This window comes from Chrysemys picta, chromosome 3 (genome assembly GCF_011386835.1).
Source record: "Chrysemys picta bellii isolate R12L10 chromosome 3, ASM1138683v2, whole genome shotgun sequence".
In the NCBI taxonomy this organism is placed as follows: Eukaryota; Metazoa; Chordata; order Testudines; family Emydidae; genus Chrysemys; species Chrysemys picta.
Window position 1 is genome coordinate 177,654,611 of NC_088793.1, and position 17,711 is coordinate 177,672,321.

The window sequence follows — 17,711 nt, forward strand, 5'->3', positions numbered from 1 at the left end:
AAAAATAGGGAAATAGTCCAATCAGTAAAAGTTTACCTATCAGTCTCTGGATTAATGGATTTTCTCTAGTATTGGGGAAAAGCGTACAGTAATTCAGATCTCTTCTGCATTTTTGATGTGTAACACACTCAAACAAGAACAGAAGCACAAGTCTGTAAGAAAATGCCTGTCCTCCTTGCTCCCAAAAAGAAAGAAAGGGTTTACTCCAAAATTGTCCTTGTTAACTGTTTAGAGTGGCAATACACATTATTTTTGCATTCCTGTGGGCTACAGCAAATTCTCTCTCTTGACTGCCATTGTTTCCTATGGAAGCACAATGGTTTCCATTTATCACAAGCTGACACCATATGGTGTGTGAAATCATACCCCACACTGCAGCATCCAAGGAGATAATGCATGTCACAACTATATATGTTAAAATAACAGCAATCAGCAATAAAACCAAACATTGTAACTAGTGTTTCTTTTATTGAAAGTACATTTTCAAGAATCATAATCACTTCCAGACCCAAAAGTGTTAATTAACTCAAAGTCAAACTTAATACAGAATATATATGATCAAGATGATTGCGTTCCTCCTAACAAGGAAATCAATTCCACCTTAAAAAAACAACCACCCATAATTCTTATAGGCATATAGTTTTCTACAAACATCAAAGTACAGTGCAGCTGTTGTTTTGTCAAAGGAGTACTGTGTTCCCGCTGACACCAGTGAATTGTTAGCTTGTGTTTAGTATTATTGATATTAGACCAAGCAAATGCATTAGCTTGCACAGTGATTGTAGGCTCTCTTCATTTTAGTTGCTGATGGTGATATCAGGGATTCGTATGTTTTTATGTGCGGGAGGTAACCTATCCAGAGATTTATCTAGAGGACCTTTCATTGCTGGACATAAAGACTCTTCCCCAGCAGGACGGATAACATCCACTTCAGTTGCCTGAGAAATGTCTGAACTCTTCTGTGCTCTCACAGGGATTCTGGGGTATGCCTTGGCTGCTTCTCTGACGTCTGGTTTTGATAAGTGAGTTTCACAGCCTAATGTCTCCTGGGAATTCTGCAGGCAGAGACTGGGTGAGGTCATTTGGCTTTCCACTGAGTTTCCTTTCTCTGTTTTTGGCTGTTCCAGTGAGCCTGACCCTCTAGCACTCAGGAATACTTCTGTTCCCTGAGGAACTATTGGCCCACTCACTGGTTTTATCTCTGTCCACACAAAAGCTCCATGTCGCTGGAAAGGGAAACAAGGTTGACGTTAACCAGGGGAGCATAAGCAGTTAGTAAAAACAGCTGTGATCTGAGTTCATTTATTAGCTCAAGTGCTGGCAAAACATCCACTTATTTCTTGGTCTCTCTACTGGCCATCAGCCTAGGTCCCCTCCCAATAGCTGCAGGCAATGGAATAGTGACTGGCCTGTTAGCCTTTTTTATTCATGAAATGGGGCATAGCAGGAAAACTTGGAGAGAAACAACAAATAAAAGAAAAAATGCATCTTATTTTCTCTGGTTCACAACCATTCTGTCACTCTGAGTGTGTGACTTGCATATAGCTCTCCTGTGCAAGTCTAATCAGCTCAGATTTCATTTCTTGCTACATGGGTTGCTATGGATACAATTCTAAACTGCTGCTTTTGTAGGCCAGGAGATTTATGATTGGAACCCAAATGACTTTGTCCATTAAGGTCGCACAGAAAGGTTCTCTTTTTTTATAAACAGAAGAGGGAACAAACAATAGGCTGTACTCTTCAAAATGTTTCCAACAATGGACTTCTGCATTTTGGGCCTGATTCAAAGCCTACTGGACAATGGAAGTCTTTCCACTAATTTCAATTGCTTTTGGATCAGGCCCTTACACAGTTAATTATTGATTTGTAAGAAACACACACACAAAAACTTGTAGGCAACAAAGACTGACAAAACTTTTGGACATTTACTTATGGAATGGCTTCAAAATACACATTGGGCCTGGTTCCGGTCGCACATCATTTTTACTCCACTGACCTCAGATGTAAGTGAGAGCGGACACAGACCTATTGGAAATCCAAACTGAGTCATATATCATTAGGGCATTTATCTATTATTATAGGTGCCAGAAACCACAGTGTTATGATGCACATAAACACAGAATGACATGTTTAAGTTATAATATTAATGACACTTTTTAATAAATCCTGGCAATTCTAAAGCGTGAGACAATATTTCTTACTTTTAAAACAGTTAGTCGGAAGTTTGTGAATAAACTTACTCCGCCAGCTTCCTGCACGCTATTAATCATACAGGATGCACATTGTCTTACCTTTCCTCGGATGGGTTCATTAGGAGATTTTCTGGCATTGTACTGATGAATAAAGGAGATCCTCTCCTGTAAAATTTTTGGAAGGCTTGTTGATGTTCTAGGAATTGCAAGTGGAACTGAGGGAAAAAAAACAATATTGTTGTAAAGTCAGGGCAATGATGTATGGTGTGGCCTCATGTTGTACAGCACAGAATCACTGTTGAACAGCACTCAGAAATGTACTAGATGTTGCACAGAAACACAAAAGGGGGGGGGGGGAAAAAAGACAGATGCCTGTCCTGAATTGCTTAAAAAATAAATGATGAGCTTGACAGACAAGTGAAGATGTAACACATATCAGGAAAGGGAGGGGCAAAGAGGGGCATGAATTAGTTACATGACTGTATGGACTCAGTTTTACATGCATACATACATCATGTTGATTCAAGGCTTTTTTGAGTGGAAACGAACTCATTTTTCATAGGCAATGCTGCATAAGTGTTTTGTTTTGTTTTGTTTTGAAATGAGTGATTTGGATGTGGTGGCAATGGAAGCCAGACAAATAAAAATGGGAATGGCATTCTGAGTATAAGAATTATCAAAGTCAGATATAGAAAACACTTGTTAGATCACCTAGTACGTACAGGACGGTTCCTGACAATACAGTTTCTAGTGCTTAATATTAAAAAGTCCCAAGTGAAGTTATAATTCTGTATCACAAGAACAATCTTGGGCACAGATTGCAACTGGCCTGCCTGTGGGTGGGTGTCAGGAGGGAATGCAAAGAAGCCTTCCTCCCCTTGTGAGTCCCCACAAGGGGGAAAAAAATGGACCTGCCCCTTTTCACACTGAAACACAGAGTGGGCCTGGCACATCCAGGAAGCAGTCAGCACCTTCTTAAAAAAAAAGTGCATGCTGTAAACTCCTCCTGTGCACCAGAGTACTAAGACCAGATCTCAGGGTAGCTGTTTAGACACTTGCCCACAATTTGATATATTGCTATTTAATTTTACTCTTTATTTAAAATCTTTTAGCCAGTTTTCAATCCAGATGACAGTATTCTGTCCAAGCTAAGTGGAATACATTTGCAGTTACTACTTCATGACACAGACTAAAATGCTATACTGAAATATGCTGCATGTGTACAGTATAAATACATAATTTTAAAGCATAATTTAAGCACACCCTAAATTTTCAAATAGGGCTACTGATTTTGAGTGCCCAACTCGATACACTTTAAAGGGGCCTGATTTTCTGGGAACAAATGCTTCATGCTTTCTGCAAATGAGGCTCCTTAAAGGTATCCCAAATTGGGCACCCAAAATCACTAGTCACCTTTGAAAAATATAGACCATACGTGCACAGTGTTAACATATCTAAATTGCTGCAGCAGTTAGGACACACATTTTGAAAATAAACACTGAATATGGGATCAGAGCTGAAATCTTATGTTTACAGCAAAGACCCTTATCATATGACTTGTACCATATGGGCAGATATGGACTTCATGCTATACGCTACAGGATCAAGGATCACCTAAATTTGGTGGAAATTCAATTATTCTTAAAGGGTATAAGTTAAAAATGATTTTATTCTTTGTGTTAAGAAAAATGTAAAGACAATTGGTTAATTAGCCCTACCTATTAATACATTTAGCTCTTATATAGCACTTTTTGTTTAATGATCTCAAATATCAAAATTTTACAGATGAGGAAACTGAGGCACAGTGGTGAGCTGGCTAGGATCTTTGTTGCACATCAAGTCGGTGGAGAGCTGGGAACAGAACCCAATATTTTCCCATTGTGCCAAGATGTTTGAAGTTGCTAATGTTCCATTTTCTATTTCATCCAGTTTTTACTTGGATATACTCCTAAGAGAACACAACGCATATGGAGGATATTTTAAATTATAACTGTATGATAAAACAGAATGATACAGAAGTTTCACAACAATAAAGGGCCTGATCAACTCCTTCTAACATCAATGGAAAGACTCCCGTGGACTTTGGCGGGAGCTGGATTGGGTCTTTAATCATTAAAAGGAAAACAGTAAAGGGCAGGCAAGGAATAAGGGGGGAAATGGGGGCTGAACTATCCTCTCCACCCTAGAGATGGTCCCTTCTCATCATTGTCCAAGCACACTAGCAGGGAAGTGTGAACAAGTTTATGCTAATGTTGCCAATGCTGTATCTGTTCTAGGGATAAACAGAGAAATTGAGTCTCCGGTGCTGTTAGCAAGGCACTGCTCATGAGCACTAAAATTCACATAAATACGCTGAGGAAATTGTACCCAAAAATGTCAGTACACCAATGAATACATCAATACATTCACCCTGAGGGCTTGTCTACATTACCTGCTGGATCGACGGGCAGCGATCGATCCAGCAGGGGTCAATTTATCACATCTAGTCTAGATGCAATAAATTGACTGCTGAGCGCTCTCCCGTCGACTCCACCTCGCCCTGGTGGAGTACCGGAGTCGACGGGAGAGCGTCAACTTACTGTGAAGACACTGCGGTAAGTAGATCTAAGTACGTCGACTTCAGCTAAGTTATTCACATAGCTGAAGTTGCGTAACTTAGATCGATCCCCCCCTCTAGCGTACACCAGGCCTAACTCAGAATACATTAACACAGTATACAAACAGTGTTCACGGGCACCAAACAGAGGCAAAGGGCAAATCAGGCACAAAGATGATAACCTACTGAGTTTTGGTAGAATCATATTTGAGGAAACAAGATACATCACTGAGTAGACATGGAAACAGAGGTCAATAATGTGTTCTGGAAGATCAGCATAAGGTGGATTTTGAGTCTATGTTTAAGTGCTTTTCAGATATAGCAAGTTTAGATCAATAGGCAGACCAGTTTGTAAAATTAATCTTCCAGTTTTTTTGCAAGTTGCAAACTCTTTCAACTAGTTTTTAGTTACTGGAGGGTTAGGATCCAGCTAGCATTTAGCAGTACATTGTTCTGGCACAAGCTAACAGTATTACATTTTGCTGATGTGTTAAAAGTGGCAAGTTAGCACTCAAAAGATTCTGAAGAGGAATCAATTGCACTATTTGAGGGAGCAGTTTCCGTGATTAAAACTTGGGGCTGGGAGTCTTGCTTGGTTGCTGGTTTGCTGTGTGACTTTGTGTAGGATATATAACCTCCTTAGGGTGACCAGACTTCCCAATTTTATCGGGACTGTCCTAATATTTGCTTGTTTGTCCCGCGTCCCGACCGATGTTAGGTTGGGACACTGGACAAACAAGCAAATGCTCCGGAGCCCGGAAGTGCTCACCCCCCCCACCTGTCCCGACTCTGCCCCCTTCTTCCCCCATTGGCTCCCTCCCCAAATCCCCGCCTCTTCCCCAGGCTCACCATTCCTCCTCCCTCCACAAGTGCTGGAGGGAGGCCCTGGAGATGCAGTGGGAGCGCGGTGCTGTGAGTGAGAGTCCGGCCTGGCCCCGAGCAGGCAGGACTCAGTCGGGCGGTAGGGAGAGTGGGGGGGGCGGCCCATGGGGCCAGGCGGCAGCTGTTCTCCTCCCCTGGGCAGCGGGACTTGGGAGCAGCCGCTGCTGCAGCTTCCACTGCCGTGGAGGGAGGAAGCGGCCAATGGCCAAGTGTGACAATGCGGTTCTGGTGGAACCCAACTGAGAGTGCCAACTCAGGACAAATTGCTCAAACAGGGCAGTTACAGCCCCAAACTGGGGGGTTTTCCACCTCTAAGGCAAACCAAACCAGCCAGACTAAGAGGACTTCGGTCTCACCCCCTGGCTAACCGCAAGTCTCACAAGCAATCTCCTTAGACACCCCAGTTTCCCAGTATTACCACCAGTGCCACTCGTTATGGGGACAAATGGTTATGAAAACCAATACCCCAGTAAAAGAAAAAGGTTCTCCTGATCCCAAAGGACCAAGCCCCAGACCCAGGTCAATATACAAATCAGATCTTATCCACAAATCACGCTGTTGCCAATCCTTTAGAATCTAAAATCTAAAGGTTTATTCATAAAAGGAAAAAGATAGAGATGAGAGTTAGAATTGGTTAAATGGAATCAATTACATACAGTAATGGCAAAGTTCTTGGTTCAGGCTTGCAGCAGCGATGGAATAAACTGCAGGTTCAAATCAAGTCTCTGGAATACATCCCCCGCTGGGATGGGTCCTCAGTCCTTTGTTCAAAGCTTCAGCTTGTAGCAAAGTTCCCCCAGAGGTATGAAGCAGGATTGAAGACCAGATGGAGATGAGGCATCAGCCTTATATAGTCTTTTCCAGGTGTAAGAACACCTTTGTTCTTACTGTGGAAAATTACAGCAACATGGAGTCTGGAGTCCATGGGCCAGTCCCTGCATACTTTGCTGAGTTACAAGGCGTATCTGCCTTTTCTCAATGGGTCCATTGTATAGCTGATGGTCCTTAATGGGCCATCAAGCAGGCTAGGCAGAGCTAATCTCAGCTTGTCTGGGATGTCACCCAGAAGCATAGCATAAATTTGCCATACAGACAGTACAAAGCCAATATTCATAACTTCGACTACAAAAGTGATACACACATATAGACAGCATAATCATAACCAGTAAACCATAACCTTGTCCTAGACACCCCATTTGACCCCCTTTATACAAGATTTGGGTGCCACTACAGGACCTTGGTTGCAACAATGATCTATATGGTCCCAGATTATATCAATAACGTCACACCAAGTTTCCTCCCTCTGGCGCCCGGGCCCGAACTCCCCGAGCCCGGGCCTGTTGCGGGGATCCAGCAGCGCGCACGCTGTGCCCAGCCCCTGGCCAGTCGCGTCTGGGCTGGCTGCCCAGCTGGTGCAATCCCGCGGCAGCCTGGGGCGGAGGCATCGGCAGCCCAGCCCCGTTTGTTCCCCTGTGGGACCCGAGCAGGATGGGGGGGCTGGGGCCTGCTGCCCCCACTCCGGGGTTGCCGCGGGATTGCAACAGCTGGGCAGCAGCCCAGACGCGACTAGCCAGGGGCTGGGCACATGCAGCGTGCGCGCTGGGTTGCCACAGCAGGCCCAGGCTCGGGGGGTTTGGGCCCGGGCGCCAGAGCCACAGCTGCAGCCACCGAGCTTGGCCATCAGCCGCTTCCTCCCCCTGCGGCAGTGGAAGCTGCAGCAGTGGCTGCTCCCCAGTCCCGCTGCCCAGGGGGGAGAACAGCTGCCACCTGGCCCTGCGGGCCACCCCCCTACTCTCCCTACTGCCTGACTGAGTCCTGCCTGCTCACGGCTCCGCGCTCCCCCTACGTCTCCGGGGCCTCCCTCCAGCGCTTGTGGAGCAGGGTTTTGTTTTGTTTTTTTTCTCCTCTGCCACCTTTTTTTTTTTTTTTGAACCGCCCCCCCACCACGCCCCCAATATTTGACCTGGGTGATCTGGCCACCCTAAACCTCCTGTGCTTCAGTTTCCCTAGCCACAAAGGGGGAGTAATGATACCTACCTTCCCCACAGAAACGTTGTGAAGCTTTGTGAATTGTCATTGTGGTTGTAAGGTGCATTGAGGGTTTGGGTGAAAAGAGCTATAGAAATATTACCATTATTTTTCTGATACATTTCACTTAAGAAGCCTGGAAACATGTTACTTTAGGACAATTGCAAAAATATGCATTAAAGTGTCTGTAATATATTTGTGGGGCATGTAGTGGGGTTGCAGTCATCTCTCCCCTTCTGGGTCAGAGGGAGGCCACACCACCTCACTACATTGTCATGATCGCTGCCTAATTTTGGAGGAAATTAGCAGACCAGGCGTTAGCATCCTGACTGGTCTAGTGGGGCTGAACCCCAAATAGTCTATAGGCTCCGGGCCCTTAGGCAGGGGCAGAGCAAACACCAGTCTATGGGCTCCAGCTCTCAAGCAGGGTAGAGCTAGCAAGTAGCCGGTCATTCTAGTTCTGGCAGATGGTAGGCGAACACCAGCCACCTGGCCTACAGTGGGGAGGCTGCCACCCTAAGGGTGGGGTGGCAGGGGCTAGGGGGACCCAGGCCCACCAGACTCCACTGGGTCCCAGCCCAGGGCCCTAACAGTGGCAGAGTGGTCCACCACTGGGTCAGTGGGGAATCCAGCTGCAATACACTGACTGTTTCAGGCAGCACTACAGCCAGACTGGAGTCGGCTGCCCCTGGGCCATTTCCTCCCCTTCCTTGGGGCTGTATCTGGATCAAAGGGGTGTCCTCCATCTCCCCAGGGTAGGTGGCCAGCAGCAGTCCCATCAGCTGCCCTGCAGACACAGGCTCCTCTGCAAGGATGGCATCTCTGGGCTCTGCAGCAAATCAGCAGCCTGGAGCAAGCAGGATGCATCTGTCTCCCTCACTGTTCCAGACCCAACTGAGTTAGAGGCTCCGCCTTTTATACTACTTGTCCCGCCTATCCACTTCCAGTGGGAGGGATGAGGCGGGTCTGACTCCGCCCACCTGGGCACAGAGGGGGATTCCTCCCCTTCTGGGTCAGAGGGAAGCCACAATGCCTCACTACAGGAACCCACACAAATACATCTGTAGCTATCCTCAGATCCCATGATTTTAAGATTGACTGGGGCACATTACAAGCTGCTATACTATTTTCTGTGTAATGCACCAGCAGTCTGTTCAGGTAAAGAATATAGGTATGAACTGCATATCTAGCTTCCACTTTAAGTACTTCATAACTGGATCTGGGAATTCTCTGAATGAAGATTTTATGGTAAGTCTGAAAAATAAACTTATATAAAGAATTACATCAGTTCATGAGTTTATTACTGGAATATAAAATAGCAGAAGCACATTCATATAAAATGTGACAGAAGCTGTGAATAACATTTTTAATTCTGTAGATTGTGTTCTTGTTACAACTGAGCAAAGGTTATATTAGTTCCCTGTAGAATTTCTTGCAAAGAAAAAAAAAGATTATCTCAATGTTTAATTTCTGGTCAATTAAATATGGATGGAATATTTTTATTGGAACCCTGAACAGTGGCATTTTCTATTGATAAGGTAGAATTTGAATTGGCCAAATAATTCAAATGAATATCTCCACTGATTTTTTTTTCTTGTCAATCCTCAAATAAATTAGTGAATATTTTTCTCAGTATTTGACCACCTCTTTAGGTGATCAATAATGTTTGTCAAATATTCACAAATTATTTCTGTAAATTGATGAATTATTCACAAATAATTTGGTGCAGCATAGTAAGTCTATCAATAAATTCAAGAAAGTGATATTAGTTCATGAGTTTTCTACTGGAATATTAGACAACAAAAGCAGACTCATAATAGATTCTATAATATTCCAGTAGAAAACTCAATAATAATGATCATCCCAATTTTTTTCTTCATGTGAAAGAAGAGAAGAGAACCAAATTTAAGACTCGCTTGTAATTTAGCAACATGTGATCTGATCCCACAAACACAGATATGCTTAACTTTAAGCAGGTGAGTAGGTCTGTTGCATGTGTGTAAGAATTCTGCGGGATAAGGGCCATGATGAGGATGACCATAGTATTTCTGTAAGGTGCTCAGATACTGCCATGGTAAAATGCCTAGACAAAGTTTTAGAATACTAAACCATCTACTGCTCTGGGTTTGTGAGCTATCCTAATATAACATGCCTGACAGTCATTTGATGGAGTCTTTGAGTTAGATCCCCAGCGAGTGTAAATAGGTGTACACAAATAAAATTCACAAGCAGGACAAATTAGCTCCAAAGTTATAAATTATAGCCAAAAATCGCTGTTGTCAACTACCTTAGCTGCCGAAATGGCTGTAGGGGGCGGTGTAAGGAGGAGGATCCTTACAAAGCTCAATAGGCAACAATTAGTGCAGTTATATAGCACGTAGGAATACGCTAGCTTTATTATTATTCTTTTAGGTGGCAAAACTGAGATATGCATAAAAATCCCCCCCTATTTTTTATCTCTGTAAAAGTCAAACAGAAAGGAACCGTACATTACTTCCCAGAGAATCTCTCAGCATTTATAACCTTTTAAAGGAATTGAGCCATTTAACACACCAATTCCAAGGCATAATCTTCCATCACTTATAGACGCCTGAATGCCAAAAGACAACTGGCTCAATCTCAAAATGGCAAACATGTCAACACATGGAAACCATCACTTTCCTTATTAATGGAATGGCATGATGTGAAATTAGATGATCTGGGTTTGTGAGCAATAGCCCCACAATCAATCATCCAAAATAAACTGCTTCATATTTGTATTTAAATATACAGGAGGAGTATTCTGAAGGCAGAACTCTAGGTCCACCTATGGGGAGAAGCAGAGGTACTGGCACTCCCCAGGAAGGAGAGAGGTTTCTGCCAGCACTGGCTCTTCAGGCCACATTAAATGTCCTACCTCGCCTGACCCTCTCTCTAGCAGAAGATTGCATTCCATGCACCAGCTCCGATGCTGCTCTGCTGTTTAACACAACCACCTCAGCAGTGAAAGTGGCTGAAGTGTTGGTTTCCCACCCTGCTCTTCGAGGCTTACACAGTGAGGTTCTGCCAGCTGCTTCTCAAAGTTGGGACTAAAGGGAGTCCCTACACATCAAGCATCTTAGCAAGTGAAGGGGGTAGGAGAGAAGGTTCAATAATAAATAATGGGGCCAAGCCTCCACTCTGTGACACTGGTGTGATGGCAGCGTTACTCCATTGGCTTTAATGAATTTACACTGATATAAAACCTGTGTAACCTCCTATTGTTAAAGCACTGCTAATACAGACATCCTTGTGCTTTGTCTGTATATAAAAGAGAGCAGAAGCTGCTAATGCAAGGACAAAGCCTTGTGATAAAACGACAGGGAAATCTCATTTTTTAAAACTGTTTAACTCAAACATGATGCTCAGCACTACAGTACAAGAAACAAAGGCAGCCTTTGCCCCAAAAAGTTTACAGTGTAAAAGGGAAGACTTGCAGTATCTGGTTCCGAACCCATTTACACCAGTAGTAACTCTGTTGCATTCAGTGGAGTTATTCTTGATCGACAGTGGTGTGAGCTCAGAACTTGGCTCACGCAGGATAAGGGATGAAAGCCTGACTCGACTGAGGTCATGGAGTGTTTTTCCATTGATTTCAATAGGGCTAGGATTTCACTCAGGAAGTACTGTGAAATCCAATTGTGGGGATGGCTTTGTATTTTGTTGGGTTTCAAATTCTAAATTCATTTCTTGTGGGCCTCACAGAAGTGAGTTTTTCATTTGAATGAAGACAAGGTAGAAGCACAGTCTGGCAGACAGAGCAACAAACAGTCATGCGATAAAGGATGGATGACTTTCAGTGGGACTTAGGCTACCGAATGCCTAAGTCACTTTTGAAAGTGGGACTTAGGCTCTTCAGTCACATTTAGGCACTTCTGTAAGAGTTAATGTTACCCAAAGTCTACTACCTCAAGAGTTTGTGCTATATTCACTCACTAAGGCCTTGTCTACACTACCAAGTTTTGTTGACAACAGCTGTCTTTTGTCAACAAAACAATGAATGTGTACACACTGTGATGCGACTTTTGTCAGCAAAAATACCCTGTTTCGGCGACAAAATACAAACACCCCGACAAGAGACAAATCTTTTTCCTCTAAATTTGTCTACAAGTGCCAGTGTAGACACCACGCTTGATTTCATCACTTTAATTAGCTTCCAGGAGGTGTCCTATAATATCCATCGTGACCACTCTGGTCAGCAATTTGAACTCCACTGCCCTGCAGCCAAGTAAACGACTATCTGCCCCTCCCCCTTAGATGCCCCAGGGATTTTTGAAACTCCATTTCCTGCTGGCTCGGCATGGAGAGGTCTCATCGCATCTTCCCAGGTGACCATGGCAGGTTATAGCAGCAAACACTCTCCTGCTCAGAATATGGGGAGGAGGCTGTGCAGTCATAGCTGCGCTTGAGCCATAGGATTTGGGATACTACAGGTACATTTCCTGAGGCTTGTGCGAGAAGGGCTATGATCTGGACACACTGCAGTGCACAGCGAAGATAAAGGAGCTGAGGCAGGCATATCATAAGGTAAGGGAGGCAAACGGTCACTCCTGCTAAGACCTGTCAGTTCTATAAGGAGCTGGATGCTATGGTGGTGACCCCACCTCCACCGCCAAGAGCCCCATAGATACTTCAGTGGGCCTGAAGACTGTGGAAAGAGGACCTAACCCGGAGGACGAAGTAACTGATGAAAAGGTGGAGTTAGATGCCAGTGGGACAGGCAGCCAAGAACTGTTCTCCACTCCAGAGTTGTCTAGCCAGTCTCAGCAGTTGCTCTCCGGCGAGCAAGAAACAGGAGATGAAACTCCTGGTAAGTGGATGTGGCTTGTGTTAGTGCAGAGGTGGGTTCAGGGCACAGAAATGTGGGATGCTGGATGTGTTTCTGTGAGCTGGACACTTCTCTGTGTAGCTAATCAGTACGTCAGAACAGGGTGTTGATGCATTCCAAGATCTCCCAGGAATCCTCCAGAGAGATCTCTAGGAAAGTTTCCTGGAGGTACTTGGTAATCCTCTGCCGCAGGTTCCATGGCAGAGCAGCTCTGTTCCTTCCCCCATTGTAGGAAACTTTCACGTGCCATTCGGCAATCACTTCTGCAGGGACCAAAGAGGCACGCAGGCAAGCAGCATAGGGAGCAGGCTGGAAGCCACAAGCATGGAGTAGATGTACCCTGGTTTCCCTGCTTACCCTTAGCAGTGAGATATCTGCTAGAATGACCCCCACCTGTGGAAGAGTGTGGGAGAATTTTAAATTTTTGTCCTTAGTCAGCTGTACCACAATCCTTACAGAGTGCATGTTCTTTTCCCCATGTGGAGCGCCCCACCCCCCACCATGCTTTGGGTGTTTGCAGAGTTTTGTGCTTGCAAAGGGTCAGTGAGAACGTGGTTGTTATGTTGCAAAAGGTGTATTTAACTGAAATGTTTCAAAGCTGTGCGTGAATTTAACAATCCTGCTTCTGTGCACTGTCCCTTGTGCTTCAGCAGATGTGGCCTTCAGGAACACCGCCCCCACACCAGCCGAGCATCTCCGCCAGATAAGAAAGTGCCCAAGACACAGCAAAGACAACATGTTTCGGGAGGTACTGCACTGCTCCAATGCAGAGAAAGGGAATGCAAGAAGTGCTGGGAAACCGAACGGCAGGACAGAAAAGAGAATCAGGAGTTGGCTTTAATCATCCTCTCGGTAGCGTCCTTAACAAACGCAGATGCTGAGGTCCTTAATAATGCTGCAGACTGAGTAGATCCGTGCCCACCCTCCCCTGCAGCACATTCAGAACTCTTTTCCATGCCGTTCCTCCCGCACCCCTCCTCCAACTCTGCCCGCACATTCCTTTCCACTTTCCGGGACTTCTCGGTTTCCCCTTCACTCCACCCACTCAGACAACTTTCACAATTATAGCTGGATCTACACACAGCTCTGAAAGTCTGCCCTTCCCTGGTTTCTTCTTTCCCACCAAGCATCTTTGTGTGTACTGTTTTTTGTGCAATAAAAGCAAAGTTTTTTAATGGTAACTCATCTTTATTTGTTTTCTACAAATTGAGATAGCAGGCACTACCAATACATACTCAGGCAGTTTATTCATGTGCTTGCTAGAATGTAAGGCCCAAATGTCACCATTACTTCCTAGGAAAACTATATATAATGTAACATTGCAGCACCAAACACAGAGATATACATTACTGCTTCTCATTTTCAAAGTGTTGCCTCAAAGCCTCCCTGATTTGAAGGGTCCCCCTTTGGGCTCCTCTGATAGCCCTTTCACCCTTAGCTTCACAGAGATTATACAACGTACACCACACAACTATGACCATTGGAATATTATCCTTATACAGGGCTAACCTGCCATAAAGGCATCGCCAGTGTGCCTTTAATCTGCCAAAGAAACATTCAACTGTCATCAGGCACCTACTCAGCCTGTTGTTGAACTGCTCCTTATTGCTGTCCAGGTGTCCCGTGTAAGGTTTCATGAGCCATGGCTGTAAAGGGTACGCCAGGTCTCCCAGGATCACTACGGGCATTTCAATATCCCACACTGTAATCTTCTGGTTTGGAAAAAAAGTCCCCACTTGTAGCTTTCTATACAGGCCAGTGTTCCCGAAGATGCATGCATCATGCACCACCCCATGTTGATGTCAGTGAAACGCCCATAGTGATCCACAAGTGCTTGCAACTCCATGGACAAGTACCCCTTCCTATCGACGTACTCCGTTGCAAGGTGGTCTGGTGCCAAAATTGGAATGTGTGTGCCCTCTATTGCCCTTCCACAGTTAGGGAAATCTATTTCTGCAAACCCATTCACTATTTCACGCACATTTCCCAGAGTCATAGTTCTTCATAGCAGGATGTGATTTATTGCCCTGCACACTTGCGTTAACACAGCCCCAACAGTCAACTTCCTGACTCCAAATTGATTCTCAACTGACTGGTAGCAGTCTGGAGTTGCTAGCTTCCACACAGCGATTGCCATACACTTCTCTACCGATAGGGCGGAGCTCTCATTATGGTGTCCTTGCGCCGCAGTGCTGGGGCGAGCTCCGCACACAGTTCCAGGAAGGTATCTTTCTGCATCCGAAAGTTCTGTAGCCACTGCTCGTCATGCCACACCTGCATGACGATATGATCCCACCATTCGGTGCTTGTTTCTTGAGCCCAAAAGCGATGATCTACCCTATGCAGCTGTTCTGTGAATACCAAAAGCAATCTAAAGTTGCTCCTATCCATATCACGCAGCATGTCAGGAGACTGGGAGTCTTTTTCAGTTAGGAACTTTACGATTAACTGCACTGCCATCCACAATGTCTTTATGAAGTTAACGGAGCACAGGAGAGCAGTGCAGGATCCGTCCCTTCTCACAAAGATACCAGGGTGCACAGCAAAGAAGAGCCGTTGAAAAATGCCGGAAAATGCTGGAAGCCCATGGAGTGCTGGGACAGAAAGCAATGCATCATGGCACATTGAACCTGGTCCCAAGATGTGCTGCGGGAAGGCGGAGTGGATTGCAACACCTAGGGACAGAAGGTGTCGAGCCGGACTGTGAGATAGGTACTCACAGTGCATTGCTCACACTATCAAATATAGTGCCCCAACTGTGGACGCCCTCTGCTGACAGAGGGAGTAAGTGTGAACAAGATATTCCGATTTTCATTAGGCCAATTTTTGAGTGTCGACATAACCTTTGTCGATAAAACTTGTTAGTATAGACAAGGTCTAACACACAACTATTGAATTCATTTTTGCTCTTTTTCTAAGGACCAGACCCACCAAGCTTAGGGCCACTTTGGAGGGACAAAAAGCAGATGAAGCAGGGCCCACGATCAAACGTTTAATCTAAGCTCTGTTGCCTTTACTTGTTTATTGTCTTTTACACTTAAGAGTGGAGTATCTTAATAATAAAATAACACCTTCATTTTTCATTTAATATTTGTGTTTGGACACTACCACTTGGAACTGAAGAAAGTGTACGTTATTTTATTAATGCAGTGGGGCAGATTCTCTGTCCTGATCTGGTCCCTTTGCACCACCTGGGAGCAAAAAATTCCCACAAGTTCCAGGCCTTGGGCTGGAAAGCTCCAGCAGTCCCCAGCTAGTTATGGAGAATCATAGTTGGCTGGTGTAAATTTGAGCAGCTCCCCAGGCTGCTTCTAACTTGTGCTGGGGAGAGCTCTAAATGGCTCCCTGAAGGTCCTCTCAGCTCTCAGCAGAAGCTGTATGCAGCAGAGACTCTGTTCTCAGATATTCCATCACACAAGCTAAACTATACACAGTAACCTTTAAAAGATTTTTAAAATAAATAAATCCCTTTATGATTTACTTTGGGGTTTGGATTCAGTGCAGAGCTGTCTACACAATCAAAAAACTGAAGCTGTCATAATGATAGGAGCTATCTGTCAACTTAACATCATGGTATTAAAATTAAGTCTATAATTTAAAAGTACCAAGAGCACTTGGTCAATTGTATTACCTTCAGTCATACCATCTTGGGCTGTGATCTTAGCTCTTATAAGCTAAGTATGGTCAAGTGGTCACTATTTGGATAGAACAACTCCAGGAACATCCACAGTGCTGGGGATACCACAGTTCCAACACAAGGCTAGGAGGAGATTCTTTCTTTCTTTTGGGTGGACACTAAAACTGAGGTCCTGAGCATCTATAGTCAACAAAACACCCATGGTGCTTTTTTGCAATAACAGGGGCATTAGTGGTCAAATTCTAATGTGGTGATAACAATATGCCTATCTAAATTAGAGTGCCTTTGCCATTTCCGTTGGATATATTATCTATTCTCATTTCCATTCCTGAAAGGTTGTATTACATTGCTGTGCTTTGTAATATAGCTACTGTTCCACACCAAAGTTGAATGCACTACAATGGTAGGGAACAGGGGTTAAAGTAGTTCAAACTAGTCAGAGAAACTCACCACTTCTGGTGGATGCCATCATGGGTTTTGATAACACTTGGGGATGCAATGCAGCAAAAAGAAGAGAATGGGGACAAGAAATGTATCCTAAAGGAATTCACATCTCAAGCAGGTACATAGCCAGCCAAAAAGAACGTGTGTGCATGTGTTTGCATGCATGACACACAGAAGCACCTCCATTTTCCTCCTACCCCTATTCCAACAGATGCAAGAGTTTAGACTTGACAAGGATAGAGAATGAGTACCAGAAACTAAAACAGAAGTTGGAGGTTTGGCAGCTTCTTGCCTCCAACAGTTTGCAATACCTGATGCCATTTCCTATAGTTTGAAAGTTGCAGGGATTTAAAAGATTTTGAATATATGTATTATGTGCTACTTCTCTATGCTTCCCCATAGGCGGAAGAAAGCCAGCAGTTGCAGGTGTCTTTCCCCCTCACCTTTGAAGGAGGAGAGTCAGCAGGGGCATAAATCTTGCTTCAGAGGAGAGGAAATATATAGGGAACTGGAACAGCTTCTTCCCTCAGGTGCTGTTGCTACTGCATGGGCTGCCAAAAAGATTGTGAGCACCAGATTCTGCCCAGCCAACTACCAGCTTCTACTGCTCTGACTTCAGATTCTCTTGCTGAGTGAGCCCCCCTCACCAACCAAAGAAGAGAGAGCCCCAAGTGTGCAGCACTGTCTCAAGCTAGACCAAAGAAAGGGAATTTTTCCTCTGCTTTTAACAGAGAAGGCGAGCTATGCTTGCCCCTGTTCCCATTTTTAATGCCAGGTAGAGAAGTGACACCTATGCATACAATAGCTACAATGCTTTGGAGTTTTTCAGCACTACATAAACCTAAGATTTTCTGGCCTGTTCTACTCTTTGTGCTACTCAGGCTGCATAGAGAACAGGAACTAGTTAAACTCTCCAACTGGGTAGTCCCCTTGCCACATTTTAAAAATTGTCCATGTCCGGGCTCGCTGTTGGCTTGTGGGAACTCAGTACAGCAGAGCATCTGGGCCAATATATTTTTATTTCAATGATATCATTTCACTAACTGTACCAATAATAGTAGAAGAAAAATGCTGGGTTGTTAAACA

General features: G+C 44.5%; 1 protein-coding gene across 5 annotated transcripts in view; it reads right to left on the reverse strand.

Annotated features, from left to right (window-relative positions):
* Window positions 1-448: 448 nt before the first annotated feature.
* Window positions 449-17,711, reverse strand: part of C3H2orf73 (chromosome 3 C2orf73 homolog) — a 48,779-nt gene continuing 31,516 nt past the window's right edge. For all 5 annotated transcript variants that reach the window (XM_065590698.1, XM_005307344.5, XM_042861185.2 and 2 more), the window contains 2 exons: window positions 2,292-2,407; window positions 449-1,226 (listed from right to left, as the gene is read on the reverse strand). In XM_065590698.1, coding sequence (XP_065446770.1) covers window positions 798-1,226; window positions 2,292-2,407 — 545 coding nt within the window. In that variant the 3' untranslated portion in view covers window positions 449-797. The remainder of the gene's footprint in view (window positions 1,227-2,291; window positions 2,408-17,711) is intronic.